We start from the raw sequence: 15,285 nt of genomic DNA, 5'->3' as shown, positions 1-15,285 counted from the left end.
ATCAACACAATGGAATTACCAAGAACATTGTGGAATTACCTTGACTTTGTTTTCCTTGCTGGATTACTTTTGACTTTTGTTTCCTCGCTGGATTACTCTTGACTCTTGTTTCCTTGCTGGATACATCAAGCTCAAGGACATTCGAAGGCGTAAGTTCATGTTTGGAATTCATCCCCATGGACAGGCGATGATTTCCAAAGGGGGGACTGTAGTGAACTTGACCTGATGTCAAATCTTGACCTTAGGATCATATGGTCAGAAACTGTCATTTCATTGATTTGCATCCAGAAATACAGGTTGATCGATCCTGAGACTTTCTTTCTTGAATTAATCAAGTGGAAAAAGACTATTCTCTATGATCATTACTATTTTACAAATGTTTTGATAATCAAAGTGTTTTGGTTCAAACAATGTCTACATGTTGAAGTGAACTAATCATTTTTATTTACTTAAACAGTAGTAATGATTCTTAATCCTCAATTCAAAGTGAAATCAAGTTAGAGTACGTTACAGAGTAATGATTCAATTTCTTGATCGTCTGCTTTGAAGTGAGCAGAGTTGTAAGTGTGTCAAAGTTCAGGTTTCGGTCAACTGAAAGTTTACTGAAAAGAAATGTCATGTTTAACTTTTACAGCAAAGATACTTGGTGGAGCGACGCCACTAAGTCTGGTTTTCTCCAACAATCTTTCTGTCTGTTCTTAAACAATCCTAATCTCTTTCCTTGACTTTCCATAACACCTTACATCACAAAACACACCTCTGTTGGGGTCCATCGACCAATCAGAGGCTCTCAAACGAACCGGAAGTAGAGCCCATTAAAATTTCGGCACTTCCTAGTTCAAACAGAGAGTTTTGGAAGTTCCAGAATGCAGAACGCTGGCATTCAGGATGCTGCTGAATTAGAATCAAGCTGAACCAGAGACGATTTTGGGAATTATAACTTCTGTTTGGATAACCTCACACGACTCTCGAGGTCTTTAGCTGTTCTTACGGAGACGCTGAACAGTGGCTCGAAGTGGGACTTCACGCCGGAACTGATCTATCTTCAGAAAAGGTAAAAGTCGACCTTCACCAAAAGTGTACTGTTGGGACAAGCTGATTTCCAAAGGAGCGTGCTGTTCTGGTTAAAACAGACAAATTCCCTCACACATCTCTCTGAGTAGATAAACCTCATTTTTCCATCTTTAAACTCTCCTATCTGCTAGCAAATTAATCCAGATGCCTTCAGAAATGTCTGTGGTGAAGCAACGGAAAATCATGGCCGTATGGTTTTCCTGGTTGTAAAGCTGATTAATTATGTTGTTATTTTCATATTCTGCCAAATTAATGTAAATGTTTGATGTTAAACTTTGATTCTGTAAATAAATGACCACATTCATTTTGATGGGTCAAAGATAAATAACGTCTCACGTCCACATTTTATTAAATTCAATGCACGACATCATTCAGTCCAGAAAAATGAAAGAACCCGTTTAATGTATGAATATATCACAGGATATGTCATACTACATTATGTAGAGGTGTACTTATAATAATAATAATAATAATCATTTTATTTAAAAAGCGCCTTTCATGACACCCAAGGACACTTTACAGTAAGAACAAAGATCAACAGGAATAAAGAATATAAAATACATAAAGAATATAAAATACATACAGAATATAAAATGTGTAAAGAATATAATATGCGTAAAGAATATAAAATACATAAAGAATATAAAATACATACAGCAGAGTTAAGGATAAGCAAGTCTAAAGAGATGTGTTTTCAGAGCAGTCTTGAACAGAGAAAGAGAGGTGGTGTTTCTTAAGTCAGGGGGTAGAGAGTTCCAGAGATGAGGAGCAGAGCAGGTGAAGGCCCTGCTCCCCATGGTGGAGAGGCGGGCAGAGGGTACATGGAGGTGTAGTGAAGAATTTTAACAATTTTATAGACAAATTATACTATTTACAGTCGCGGCGGAGTGTTTGGGGGGGGGGGGGGGGTTTGAAATGTTTACTTCTTCCTAGGTTCACTATGTTTTCTGAGGTCCAAGGTCAACGCAGCCGTCTACCAGGAAGTCTTAGAGCACTTCATGCTTCCTGCTGCTGACCAACTTTATGGAGATGCAGATTTGATTGAGATCTAGAATTGCGCCGCTCAAGGTGGCTGCATGTTGGAGCAGCTCCGGTAATTTCATTCTGAGATTTTGCTTTTGGAAACTTTAATTCCTCTCTTTCTGGATGTAAATCACATTTTTTTGATGACCGTTTCCTCTGGTATCGGATGCTGTGCAGCTGGAAGGCATGGCAACAAGGCAGTTTTCTACAACCAACAGCAGCTGATTAACATCTCAAAAGCTCAAATAATATCTCAACTACAGCCCAAAATCTCAAATGAGTTGAAAAGGATGTTCTGTGGACGCATTCTCATCTACCTGCCAGCTGTGCTCGAGTGCCTGACCACTGAGATCCTGGAACTAGCAGGAAACCTGGTTCATGACAGCAGAAAGACAGGGTCATCCCTCAGTACCTGCAGTTGGCTGTCTGCAGAGACGAGGAGCTCAGCAGACTGCTGGGAGAAGTTCTGCCCGGCATTCGGGCGGTCCTACAGCCCGGGGGAACCGAGTGGCCAGCCGAGTCTGGGTGGATGGATCAAACGGCATCTGCAGCCTGTTTCTTAGGATCTGCTGTGGGATGGACCTTTACAAGAGATCCTTCCTGCCTACAGCCATCAGCATCTATAACATCTCTTAATGAAATGAGGATCACGAGTTACAACAACAAAATAATTTCCCTTTGGGATTAATAAAGTATTTTTGAATTGAAGTTGAATTGAATTGAATTTCATTTTCCATCTAGACTTGTTACCTGCACACAGCACCAAAGCTACCAGTACCTGGTTTAAGGACCATGGTATTCCAGTTCTTAATTGGCCATCATACTCACCTGAAAATCTATGGGGTGTTGTGAAGAGGAAGATGTGATACACCAGAGCCAACAATTCAAAAGAGCTGAAGGCCACTATCAGAGCAACCTGGGCTCTCATGACACCTGAGCAGAGCCACAGACTGATCCACTCCATGTCACGCTGCATTGTTGCAGTAATCCAGGCAAAAGGAGCCACAACTAAGTATTGATGCTGTACATGTTCATACTTTTCATGTTCGTACTTTTCATGTTCATACTTTTCAGTTGGTCAACATTTCTAACAATCCTTTTTTTATTGGTCCTAAGTAATATTCTATTTTTTTTTAGATACTGTCTTTCGGGTTTTCATTAGTTGTCAGTTATAATCATCAACATTAAAATAAATAAACATTTGAAATATATCAGTCTGTTTATAATGAATGAATATAATATACAAGTTTCACTTTTTGAATGGAATTACTGAAATAAATCAATATATACTAGAAGTCCTTCTTACACAAATCATATGCAGTATAACTTGGAGCATATTTACTTGTACTTAACATTTGTTTTGTCAGCCTAAAGGAGAAGGTTTGAAGGTTTATCATCCAAAATTTGATTGAAGACCCTCATTTAAAATTAAAATGTGTGTATACTCTTAGATCACCAGTGCAACCCTTTGTGCTTCCTACTTTCCTGAGCTTTGTCATTAACTGGCTTCTTGTGAAGGCAACTTCATCTTTCAAGCCTCCTGCCTTGACCTTTACTCACCTCTTGTTCTCCCTCGTTGGTCTATTTAGCTTCATAATCTGATTCTTCTCCAGCTTGCTGAAATCTGGTAGGACTGTGGAACATGCACAGAAGTTCTTGCAACATTAGATACTCTGGGGAAAGATTTTTTAGACTCAGTAGTGACTCATCATCAAGTCCACTCCAAACCATTTACCCCCCGACCACATGTCCACACCCACAGAGCCCGTTTCCATCTCTTTTCTAATCCAAATCCCAGCAGTGTGTCCGTGCAGACCAGCTTACTTAACAGACATCTCAGCGGCAGCCCTTTGTGTCTGACGTGGCACAACAACACACCACATCACATTACACTTCCTGCTTCCTTTAACAAAGGAACAACACCATAAGAGTCACAGCACCGACCGAGTAACCCAGTTTTCTTCCATTAACATCTAACCCAGTTTTGACTGGGGAGCCATTTGCATCAGCAGGAAGCCCACTGCGTTCACACCAAACCTACATACTGAAGGTCCGTGGATGTGTCGATGCTGAGTCGTGCACACACAGACGCACAACTTATTCAATCCTACAAAACTATAACTTAAACAAAAAAAAAGGTTATTTTAGATTGAACTGGAAGTAGTCCAGTGATTTAATAGTAACAAGAAATTGGTATAATGGTTTACCAATATGACATGTTGAATATTATTTTCTTTTTTGTGTGTATTCTTTGCAAAAGTGTTAATTGATTTTCTCATTTTAAAAACGTGGAGTAAAACGTAAAAAAATAGATTTTAGATTTGTTTGAAGCTTAAATTAGGATTATTTGTGACTCCAGTGTTTTGCTCTTCAGTGAGTCAAAAACAGATTTGTTGAAGCTGAAGAAAACAGTTTGGTTGAACAATTCAAAAGAAGAAAGTAGAAAAAAATCATGGTCAAACCTGATGATCAGATCACTTTTTATTTGTCTACAATGTTTTATGTTGGAGATATGACACAGTAAAACGAGGGTTAGAGGCTTTTTGTGACCTGGACTATTGAGCATGCATCAGGATTCTTTGATCCACTTTGGCGAGGATTGCCTAAAACTAGTTCAAGTTTGAGCAGGCGGCGGGGGAGACAGGACCCTTCTGAGCACCAGCAAACGAGTTGAACCACTATGTAAGGTGCTATCGGGGTGGAAGTAACAAATTACAAATACATTACTGTAATTAAGTAAATTTTGGGGGGTATTTGAACTTTTATGAGTATTTCTTTCAAGTGTGTAATTTTACTCATACTTAAGTACAATTTAGAACATGTAATCTACTTCTCTACTTTTAAAATTAGAAGCTGCTACTGAGTACGGCTGCAGTTTGAATTTATAGTCAAACGTTCATCTGCATCTTTGTAGCCAATAAGGCTCTCAGATCGCGACTACGCCAATTACCTATGACGTAAGCAAAGGACAACTCTGACATTTATGGACCGAAGATATGGAGAAAAAGCCAAAATGGAGACAGAGGACAACAGTGTCAGAGAAAATGATGAGGTAAAGGCTGAGGACAAGTGCCCGTGGTCGTACCTGGAGGAATGTTTCATGTACAGGGGGAGAAATGGAGACAGCATCCAGATGCAAACTGTTTGATCTCTACGGTGACAGCAGCTTACAAGACTTCAGCATCTAAACTCAAAACACATACTGCAGTATATGAGGTTTTACAGCTACCTGCATGATGTTGCTTTTTTATTGTTTGTATGTGTGGGTTATTAGTTTGGCTAAGTATGCAAAGATCTTAGATATTGTCAATCTTAGATATTGTCATTGCCATAAGTTTGCCTGGTACTAAAATAAGACGGAGCTTCTGAGCGTCTGAGAAATGTAAATCAAACTGAATGACTTCTATTGACAACACAATGAAACATCAAAAGGTTAAAAAGTAATTAATACTCCGAGTAGTTTTTGAGAAGAGTACTTTGTACTTCTACTTAAGTATTTTTTATAACACCAGTACATTTACTTGTAATTGAGTACAATTTAAGCTGTGTAACAGTACTTAAAAACAAAAAAAGTCCGTGCTCAATAATTCCAACAAATTTCTGTCAGGTCATCTGGACAGTTTCTTTTTTTTTTTCTGAAACATTTCACCTTCCATCCAGAAGGCTTCATCAGTCAAAGAAACACAGAACACAAAACTGATTCTTCCCCCAAGCAGCTTACTCCAAAGTGGAACAAACCAGTTCTCTTGGTGCTAAGATGGTGTCTTTGTTACGTCCCCTCCTCCAATGCCGGCCCTCTTCCTCGTTGACAGTCATGTCAAACTGGTTCAAAACCAAAAACAGTACTTGTACTTGAGTACAAATTTTCAGTACTCGTTCCACCTCTGGGTGCTATTTATAAGACTGAGTTTGTTGCAGCTCCTCAGACTGAAGAAGTCTTTTTGATAAAAGATGAAACATTTCAACAAGAAGAATCCATCCAGAGGACCTGACTTAACTTTGTTGGATTTTTCTACCTGGATTATTAAGCATTAGTCAGAATATCCTCAGGTCATGTTCTGATCATATTTCATTGTCCGAGGAAAATGGATTAATTGTTCTTAGTCCTGTAAAATAAAATTAACGACATTATGGGACTGTCCCATCTCATTTAAAGTTTTAATGTTTAAACTACAAACTAAACAGGACTCCAGCAGCATCTCTATAGTGTTATTAAGATTAATCATATTAGCAGTAACATGTATTCAAACAGGGCAGCACGGTGGCGCAACTGGTAGAGCTGCTGCCTCTCAGCGAGAAGGTCCCTGGTTCAAACCCCGGTCCAGGGCCCTTTCTGGGTGGAGTTTGCATGTTCTCTCCGTGCATGCGTGGGTTTTCTCCGGGTGCTCCGGTTTCCTCCCACAGACCAAAAACATGCATGTTAGGCTGATTGGTAACTCTAAATTGTCCCTAGGTGTGAGTGAGAGAGTGAATGGTTGTTTGTCTCGTTTGTCTCTATGTGGCCCTGTGATGGACTTGCGACCCGTCCAGGGTGTACCCCGCCCCTCGCAAAGTGATTGCTGGACATGGGCACCAGCGACCCCCGTGACCCAAAATGGAATAAACGAGTAAAGATAATGGATGGATGGATGGATGTATTCAAACAGGCTGCACTGAAACCAGTTTGAGCACATTTTAAAGCAGCTACCAGCCCGTTTTATATTCTTTTGATCAGAACACTTAATACAAAATAAAAATGCTTTTACCGTGTGACTGCACATACTCAGCCCACGGCCCCTCACTTCATCTGCTGAGAGCAAATGGGTATGACGTTAGTAAAAGTTAAATGTCCTCTCACAGACGAGCACTCTCTGAATTCAGCCAACACACACGATGCAAGGATGCATTAGAGGAGGTTGTGGGAGTCGTGAAAATAAAATGCTTGATCTTTCAGTGCAGCTGCTGCAGCTGTTGTTTTCTGTTTTCCTTTTAATCCCAGAGACAGGTATCATGTTTCTAATTAAGAACACGCTGTGTGCATTCGATCTGTAATGTCAACAAAATGCAGGTGGTCGCAGGGCTTTTTACACAGATCAAAAAAGCCTGCTGATACCAGGCTTTTAGGTTCGACAGGAAAGTGTTTAATCAGCATCCAGTCCTGGGCCAAATGACTGCTGTTGTTCAGGGTGCTCAGGGTTAAAAGTTAGAACAGCTCCCCTTTTCTTTAACAGAACACACACTGGCTTACATGTAGGCTCTAAAATTGACAACAAGTTTTAACACAGCTCTTAAGTTTCACCATGTGAGACTGACTTTCACCATTCAGTCAAAAATAACAGTAAAATTTGCCCAATCGTCTTTAAAAAATGTTTTTATCACAAATTGTGGTCCAACACAGTTTGAAGAATGTAATACGTTGAAGTGGAAGGGAGTGGCAATTTCTGCATATAAGCCTAGATCTATGGCTTTATTGTACTCCTTAGAGCATTTTCAATTTAATTCAGTTTATTTATGTAGCTGCAATTTACAACAAAAGTCTCTCAGAGCATTGTACAAAAACATTTATGCTTTGAACAATGTACAGCCAAACATTCAACATTCACACAGACAATGAAACAGAAAGAATCATCCCTGACCCGGACAAGGCATTGCACTTGTGTCTGATTGAGAACTTTGGCCTCTTAGAGGAGCTGACTATCATACCAGCCGCTTCAAACTTGGCTGAGAACCATCCCATTGCCTCTTGCAGATTGGGACATGAAGACACTAATGACGCTAACAGAACCACATCATCTACAAAAAGCAGGGACAAGATTCTGAGGTTCCCAAACTAGACACCCTCCTCTCCACGGCTGCACTTTGAGATTTTGTCACACAACAGACATGACTGGTGGTGACAAGGGACAGCCCTGACAGAGTCCAACTTGCACTGACAGCAAGCTTGACTTTGTGCCGAGGACATGGATATCTCTGGCTTTCGTTATAAAAGGACCAGATAGATCTTAAAGGCAACCCTAGCACCCCAGAATCCCACACACCCCTCCTCACAGAATGCCTCAGATAACACAGTCAGATTCTTCTTCTTCTTCTGGATTCCTGATATGCAAAACAAATGTACATCTGCCTGGTCAAAGGTGGACATGGTGAACATATTAGGGAAATTCTTAAAGTGTTTCATCCACTGCTTTACAATTCCCCAGTCCAGGTCAGCAGTTCCCCACCCAAGCCAAGCATGGCCTGGGACGAGGCCCAGTTTCTCTTTTAACTCTATAATGACATTTTTGCTTTGTAGGGCCAGTAAGGCATGGCCTGTCTGCAGTCATTCTGCCCACGTTCTACCCTAGCTATGGTTGTGTTTGCTTTGAGCAGAGTGCCACCTCGATGTTGACAAGGATCATCGTATCAAAAACTTATGATCTCAGATTATTTGTGACAAAACAATGGATGGCATCGAGCTTGTGCCACTTCTCTTTTTTCTCTATACACTACACTCACCTCATTGTTTGTCAAGTGTACTGGAATCCATACTTAAAGCAAGTGGTCAATGGAGCATGACTCATCAGTGACACCCCCCCACCCCTGAGCCAGTGAACCAATCAATGGCCAATAGTATGCTGACATCAAATTGGCTCGAACAACCCAGCCCAAATGGAACCCCAGGTCTCTGGGTTCCAGGAATGGGGCTGGAAATGGGCCATAATGCCAAATACAAATATGAAGAACTAGTCTGAACCCAGGTCGGGGCGGGCCACACCTTACAATGCAAAAATGTTTCAAATCCAGCCCCTCTCCAAGACTTCAGTTCAAATGTCCAAGCTGTTCGTAGAGGTGAGCCCAACTATTTGGTATTGCGCCATCTAACACTCAAGCTCCAGCTTCTTACCTGCCAGTAAGGGTACATTCCATGTTCCTGGAGCTGGTTTATTCTGCCAGGAATCAGCAAGCTCAGGAACACTCCTTGCGTGCCACCCGGATATTGTGAATATTTATATAATATAGTTATAATAAAATTATTGTTATATATGTGTTTGAGATTATTTAAGCAGCAGTTTTGGTGTTAGTTGTGTTTCTGTTTTTAAACAGGAATTTACATAATGTGATACATATTGAAATCTTTGTTTTAAAATTAAAATCTGCTTGAAGTTATAGAAACTATCTGCATACCTGTATATAATTGCTTTACTGCAGTGTGACAGTGGCAATGAAGAGCCAGGCCCGGTGGTTGGTGATGGAGCGGATGGAGGTTTTCTACATTGGTGTAGCTCTTATGGTGCTAGGAACTGTACTGGTGGTCAGCAGCTTCATCGCTCTGGGATTCACAGGGACATTTTTAGGTGAGTACCAAACACAAAGAAGCACTAAATCAGATACAGTTTGGTACTGATGATGAATCAACACACTGGTGATGGCACATACTGGAACGTATTTGTCAATAGGAAAAAGAAAGAGTGATTTTTGGAAAAAGGTGGGTATTTGTTGGTCTGGAAAGTTTTAATCAGAAAGATTTAATCCCTTAAAAGCAGGATGGGTTTCATCTACACATACTCATTAAATATAAATGAACATGTGAAAGTTTATTTTAAAACCAAATACTGACATAGCATAATAATAATAAGAAGAAGAATGTGTTATGTGTTGTCATCTTTGTATGTTCCCATACAATGGTGAAATTGGCTCTCTGCATTTAACCCATCTACCACCAGGTGGTGCAGTGTGCAGCTATTGAAAGTGCCCGTGGAGCACTTTGGGGATAAGGTGTCCTACTCAGAGACACCACGAGATGTGCAATGACTGGGGATCGAACCTGGGACTTTCGGGTCCCGAGTCGGCTGCCCTGCCTCTACCCCATCTCAGGCCTCATAAGGAGCAAGCAATGAAATATAGACTTTTAATATTAACTTTAGCGTTATGACAGAAATCTGCTAACCGTACAGAACTGCTATTACAATAAATAAACAAATAAAGTAAAACAAAAATGAGAAAATGGAAAGAAAAACAAAAGTTGACAGAAAACAATACAAAAACCAGGGTGTATTGATAAATATGGAAATTGTCAATTGACACCATGCAGGTAAAGTCAGTGACCAAACTAGCATTAGCCATGTATGAAAAGCAGAATAAGGGAAACATTTGAGGGGAAAATGGGAAACAAGGATCAGGAAAATGGAACAAATCCATTTAGTAACCATCCATCCGTCCATTATCTTTACCTGTTTATTCCATTTTGGGTCACGGGGGTCGCCGGTGCCCATGTCCAGCAATCACTGTGCAAGGGGCGGGGTACACCCTGGACGGGTCGCAAGTCCATCACAGGGACACATAGAGACAAACGAGACAAACAACCATTCACTCTCTCACTCACACCTAGGGACAATTTAGAGTTACCAATCAGCCTAACATGCATGTTTTTGGTCTGTGGGAGGAAACCGGAGTACCCGGAGAAAACCCACGCATGCACGGAGAGAACATGCAAACTCCACCCAGAAAGGCCCCTGGACCGGGGTTTGAACCAAGGACCTGCTCGCTGAGAGGCAGCAGCTCTACCAGTTGTGCCACCGTGCTGCCCCCATTTTGTAGCCAAAAATACAAAATCATGGAAATTAAAAAATATATATACAAAGTAGTCAAACACATATAAATACAAAAACCTCTAGAACCTTGAATTTCATTGGTACTTGTTCAGTGTGTTTCCCAAACGTAATTATAGTCATTTTAAGATTCTTCTAAAAAATTATGATTTTATTTTTATTTAAATTAGATTAGTTTCAATAATGTTAAAATTGAGCTAAATTTTCATGTGTTAGTAGCTGAAATTCTTTATCAACATATACTTTTAAGTGCAGAGATCACAAAAAAACTGTTGCAATACTGTTTGAGATAACATATTAAGATATTTTCAAGATTTTATCACAACATTAATATTCCTTAACATTAATTGATTTTAGTATAAAAGTGGCATGAAAGGGAGCGGGCAATAAGGAAAATAAAACTTTAATTTAAATTGAATTGTACCGTCTACATCTAGTACTGCATTAATTTCACACACCACATGAATAATTACAGTATATGATTTTGGATTAAATGTAGCTTTAAATGGCAAACATTAGGTAAAGACAGATGAATAAATGTTAGTTTTATCTGAGTGTAGACAAATGAAAAGATTTTACGGGTTTAAACATTTCTTCTCGTTGTTGTAACTTCAAAACAATGTTTTCATGTTCTTGCTTCTCTTTTGTTTCAAAGACAAAAAGTGCACTTTTCTTTTTGTGTCACTTGAATACACTTTTGTCATCATTTCAAATGAACACGATAACATCATCGTCGTAATGATCAATACATTGGTTTCTAATTTCTGGGTCGTTCGATGAGTGACTCATAATCATAATCCAGACTGATTGTTTCACGTTCTGCTCCGTCACTGGACTGAACTGCTCTCAACACGTTATAAACATTTACAGGAGAAATGCACTGTGTATTTTATCTATCAGTTAGAATAAAATGTTGATGGCAGGTGGGACGGCCATGAACAAGAATGTAGGCGTCAAAAAAACAAAACCTTGTATTATATTAATACAATTAATGAATTAATTAGTTAAATATACCTGTATTCTTGTAAAATGGACAGACATGCTACCCACCATGCTCAGTGTTATCTAAAGTGAGCTGAGCTGTAAACGAGCGGTTTGATTGGCTAAGGCAATGCCGTCATTTACTTTTCTAACTGTGCTACATCTGACTCCTGAAGGGATTTGTTTAGTCTTCTAAAGATGCTTCTCAGGCTGTCTGGGACATGGTGTTCTTGACAAGGCCACCAGTTGATGGTCACTGATATTAAAGATAAACCAAGGGCTCACTGCTCCTGCACAACGAGCCAGCAACAAAAACAAACAGTTGTAGCAAAGTGCATGAGCCCATGCCCTGAATCCAACTACTTTAGAAGATTTTGTGTCTAAAGATACATTTTCTACAACTCCCAGACACCATGGCCTATTCCTCCTAGTCACATAATTGTGAGCAGCCTGCAGATTTAAGATGTCTCACTGGCTCTATATTAACTCTGGAGTCGTTGTGACCTGATAATTCAGACTGATAGCATGAGGCAGAGAGTCTGAATGAAATTAGACATAATGTTGTTCATGTTGACCACCTACCCTGGGACCCAAACACTGATTCTTAGAACCACTTCTCTAACATCTAGACTACAGCAGTGCAGCCCCTACCCTACAGGTAGTCAACAATTTTCATAATCATGAACATATGAAATAAGAGTGACGCAGGAAGGTAGGAAAAGAAATTGCTTTTGAATCTGAATGGGAAACCAGTCATCCCTTTGGAGGTCAACAAAGCTTCTACTGTTAAAAAGTGGTGATATCTATTTTTGTATTTGAATAGTAAACAGATTTGTTTACATAATCTGTTTTCTGTCACAATTTACCTGTGGTGTTTAGATTAGCATTCATAATGAGAAGTGTTATATAACTTAGACGTTAGCGGCCTCTCTCTGACCAAAACGCAGGGCCAGCAGCAACAAATGCGTTATTCAACAAGTCAGCTTTATCTGGTGGCAGCTTGCATACGTTTCTGTGTTTGTTGGATATTTGTATGTGGGTACACAAACGGAAGGGAAATGTTCCTGTTAAACCAGTCGTTCTAAATGGGTCAGATAAGTTGAATGTGTCAGGACACAGAACTGGGAGATTCATTACAGATGTCCAGGTTCATCTGTCTCAAAAACCTTACAGGACCCACGCTTTACATGAAACAAGGTTTACCGCCAACATGCAGCAGTGCTTTCAGGTTTCAAAGGGCCACTGCCAATTTCTGTGTGGCACACAAAAACAGAAATCAACAGTTTTTATCATGTTTTACTGAATAAACAATAAGGGGAAGAGTACAAAGCCTTTTTATTTATCAGTTTTATGTCTCTAAAGTTCCTACATAAAAACTTAGTGCAATAAAAACACATGCCTTATTACACTGTTAGTGTATAACTACAACTAGATAAAAGAAGCAATATGTGAAAAATATATAAAAAATATATATTAAAAATATATTACATCTTGTACCCAGAATTACTGTCTTTTCTTTCTTTTGTATCTTAATTATTTTAGTTGCTTTAGTTTTTATTTTTTTATTTTAATTATGTAGGGAAGATCCCACTACATTATTTTATTTCAGTGCTGTTATTTGACATTTTGCCTACTCATAGTAAGGTCATTACAGGACACCATACAGCAGCAGTGCCCAAACCTGGTCCTTAAGGGCCGTTATCCCACAAGTTTTAATTGTTGCCCTGCTCTTCAGCATGACTTTAAGTTTTATAGAATCCTGGTCATCACTCATTTTAACCAGGTGTGTCAAAGCAGAAAAAGATCTTAAACCTGCAGAACAGAACAAGACGCCCCTCTGTGTGACCACAGCAGATGTGAGGAAGACCATCCAGGGAATCAAACCCCGTAAGGCTGCAGGCCCCGACAACATCCCAGGGCGGGCACTGAAGGACTGCACACACCAGCTGTCTGAGGTGATGGCGGACATCTTCAACACTTCACTGTCAATGGCGTTTGTCCCCACCTGCTTTAAGTCCGCCACTATTGTCCCTGTACCCAAGTGCTCCACAGTGACCGGCCTGAATGTAGTCATGAAGTGCTTAGAGAGGCTGGTTATGACCCACATCAAGGACTCCATCCACGTCACAATGGACCCACATCAGTTTGCCTACAGAAGGAACCGCTCCACTGCTGACACTGGGACCCTGTGTACATAATTTCCTTCCACCTCATGTACCACATGTGATGGTAATGACAATAAAATTAACTTGAACTTGAATTTCATGTAATCTTTTTCCTCGAGCATGCACTGGGGATGCAGGTGACAATGAAGAGGAGCAAGTTTCTTTTAACAGGAAAAAACCTGCAGCAGAACTGGACTTAGGCTGGGTGGCCATCTGCCACCACTGACTGGAGATTGAGAGGAAACACAAAGACTGTTGGCTCTACTCTCAGTGGAAAACAATGAAAAAGTGGCTTTAATGGTGGTAAGAAATTGCAAATACAAATATGAGGAGAAAAATAAAGAGAAAACATTTCTGTAGCAGATTTATTTTTTCTGTTTGGAGTCATTATGCTGTTGTATTATTTAATATGAGCCAAACTTCAGCTGTTGGACAGATGAGTTCCATTTGACAGTAAAATATTTTATTCTTCTAGCTCTGTTACTGCAGAACAAGCCAGGACAGTTGATATAGTGGTTGTTAGGTTTTGTCTTTTGATTCTCCAAAAAAGTTCAATCTGGTCCTCTGGACATTCAAAAAAACAAAAACAAAACAAAGCAAAAAAAATTCTAGAAACGTTTCGTCTCTCATCCAAGAGACTTCCTCAGTCTGAGGTGCTGTTTTCAGCTCAGTCTCTTAAATAGCACCTTCTCAGAGTGGATCAACCAGTTTTGCTGCTGACAACCAAAACCAGCTGATCACATGCTCAAGAAGGACCATCAGCCTAACAATGGGTCATTAGCACACTGATGGCTGTTTACTGTTCACAGAGGGTTGATTCTGTTTAATAAAATGGCATAAAATATTTATAAAAATAATTTTGCTAAAATTTGTTTATTTTTTTATATATTTAATGTGAAATCCTCAGATTGTTTATTTTACTTAAGAAACCATAGCTGATGGTTCTTTTTGTAACAAAAAGTGTTCTAAAAATGAAAAGATGGAGTCTGAAACAAAGATGGAGTCTGAAACAAAGAAAACACTGTTTGTGGAAGGGTTGTTAGTGTAGAAAATAAATTACAGAACTTCACAGCCGGAGGAAAGGATCGTTACAGCAGCTGATTCTTGTAAAATGGACAGACATGCTACCCACCATGCTCAGTAGACACAAATGTTGTTTGGAGCAATGATTAAGGCCAGTCTGTCCTGGTTGTATAGTCAGATCAGGGTTATTTTTTGTATGTAAGAAATATGTGGGGAGCAGTTTTACTGTGTTTTCTCAAAATGGACTGTACTTATATAGCTCCTTTCTATCTAATGAAGATACTCAAAGCTCTTTACAAAACAATATATGCCCTCATTTACCACCACACGCACAGTCATACAACACTCTACTACAAACATTCATACAGCACTCTTACTACACACACATTCATACAGCACTCTACTACACACATTCATACAGCACTCTACTACACACACATTCATACAGCACT

At 39.6% G+C, this 15,285-nt stretch overlaps 1 protein-coding gene across 1 annotated transcript in view; it reads left to right on the top strand.

Moving 5' to 3' along the window:
* pemt (phosphatidylethanolamine N-methyltransferase) overlaps window positions 1–15,285 on the top strand; it is a 153,261-nt gene that overhangs the window by 96,111 nt on the left and 41,865 nt on the right. Inside the window, exon 6 of the mRNA XM_037691607.1 lies at window positions 9,265–9,410. Within this exon, the coding sequence (XP_037547535.1) occupies window positions 9,265–9,410 (146 nt within the window). The remainder of the gene's footprint in view (window positions 1–9,264; window positions 9,411–15,285) is intronic.

This window comes from Nematolebias whitei, chromosome 17, assembly GCF_014905685.2.
Source record: "Nematolebias whitei isolate Nwh7 chromosome 17, NemWhi1, whole genome shotgun sequence".
Classification (NCBI taxonomy): domain Eukaryota; kingdom Metazoa; phylum Chordata; class Actinopteri; order Cyprinodontiformes; family Rivulidae; genus Nematolebias; species Nematolebias whitei.
This window is presented reverse-complemented; position numbering and strand designations above follow the sequence as displayed.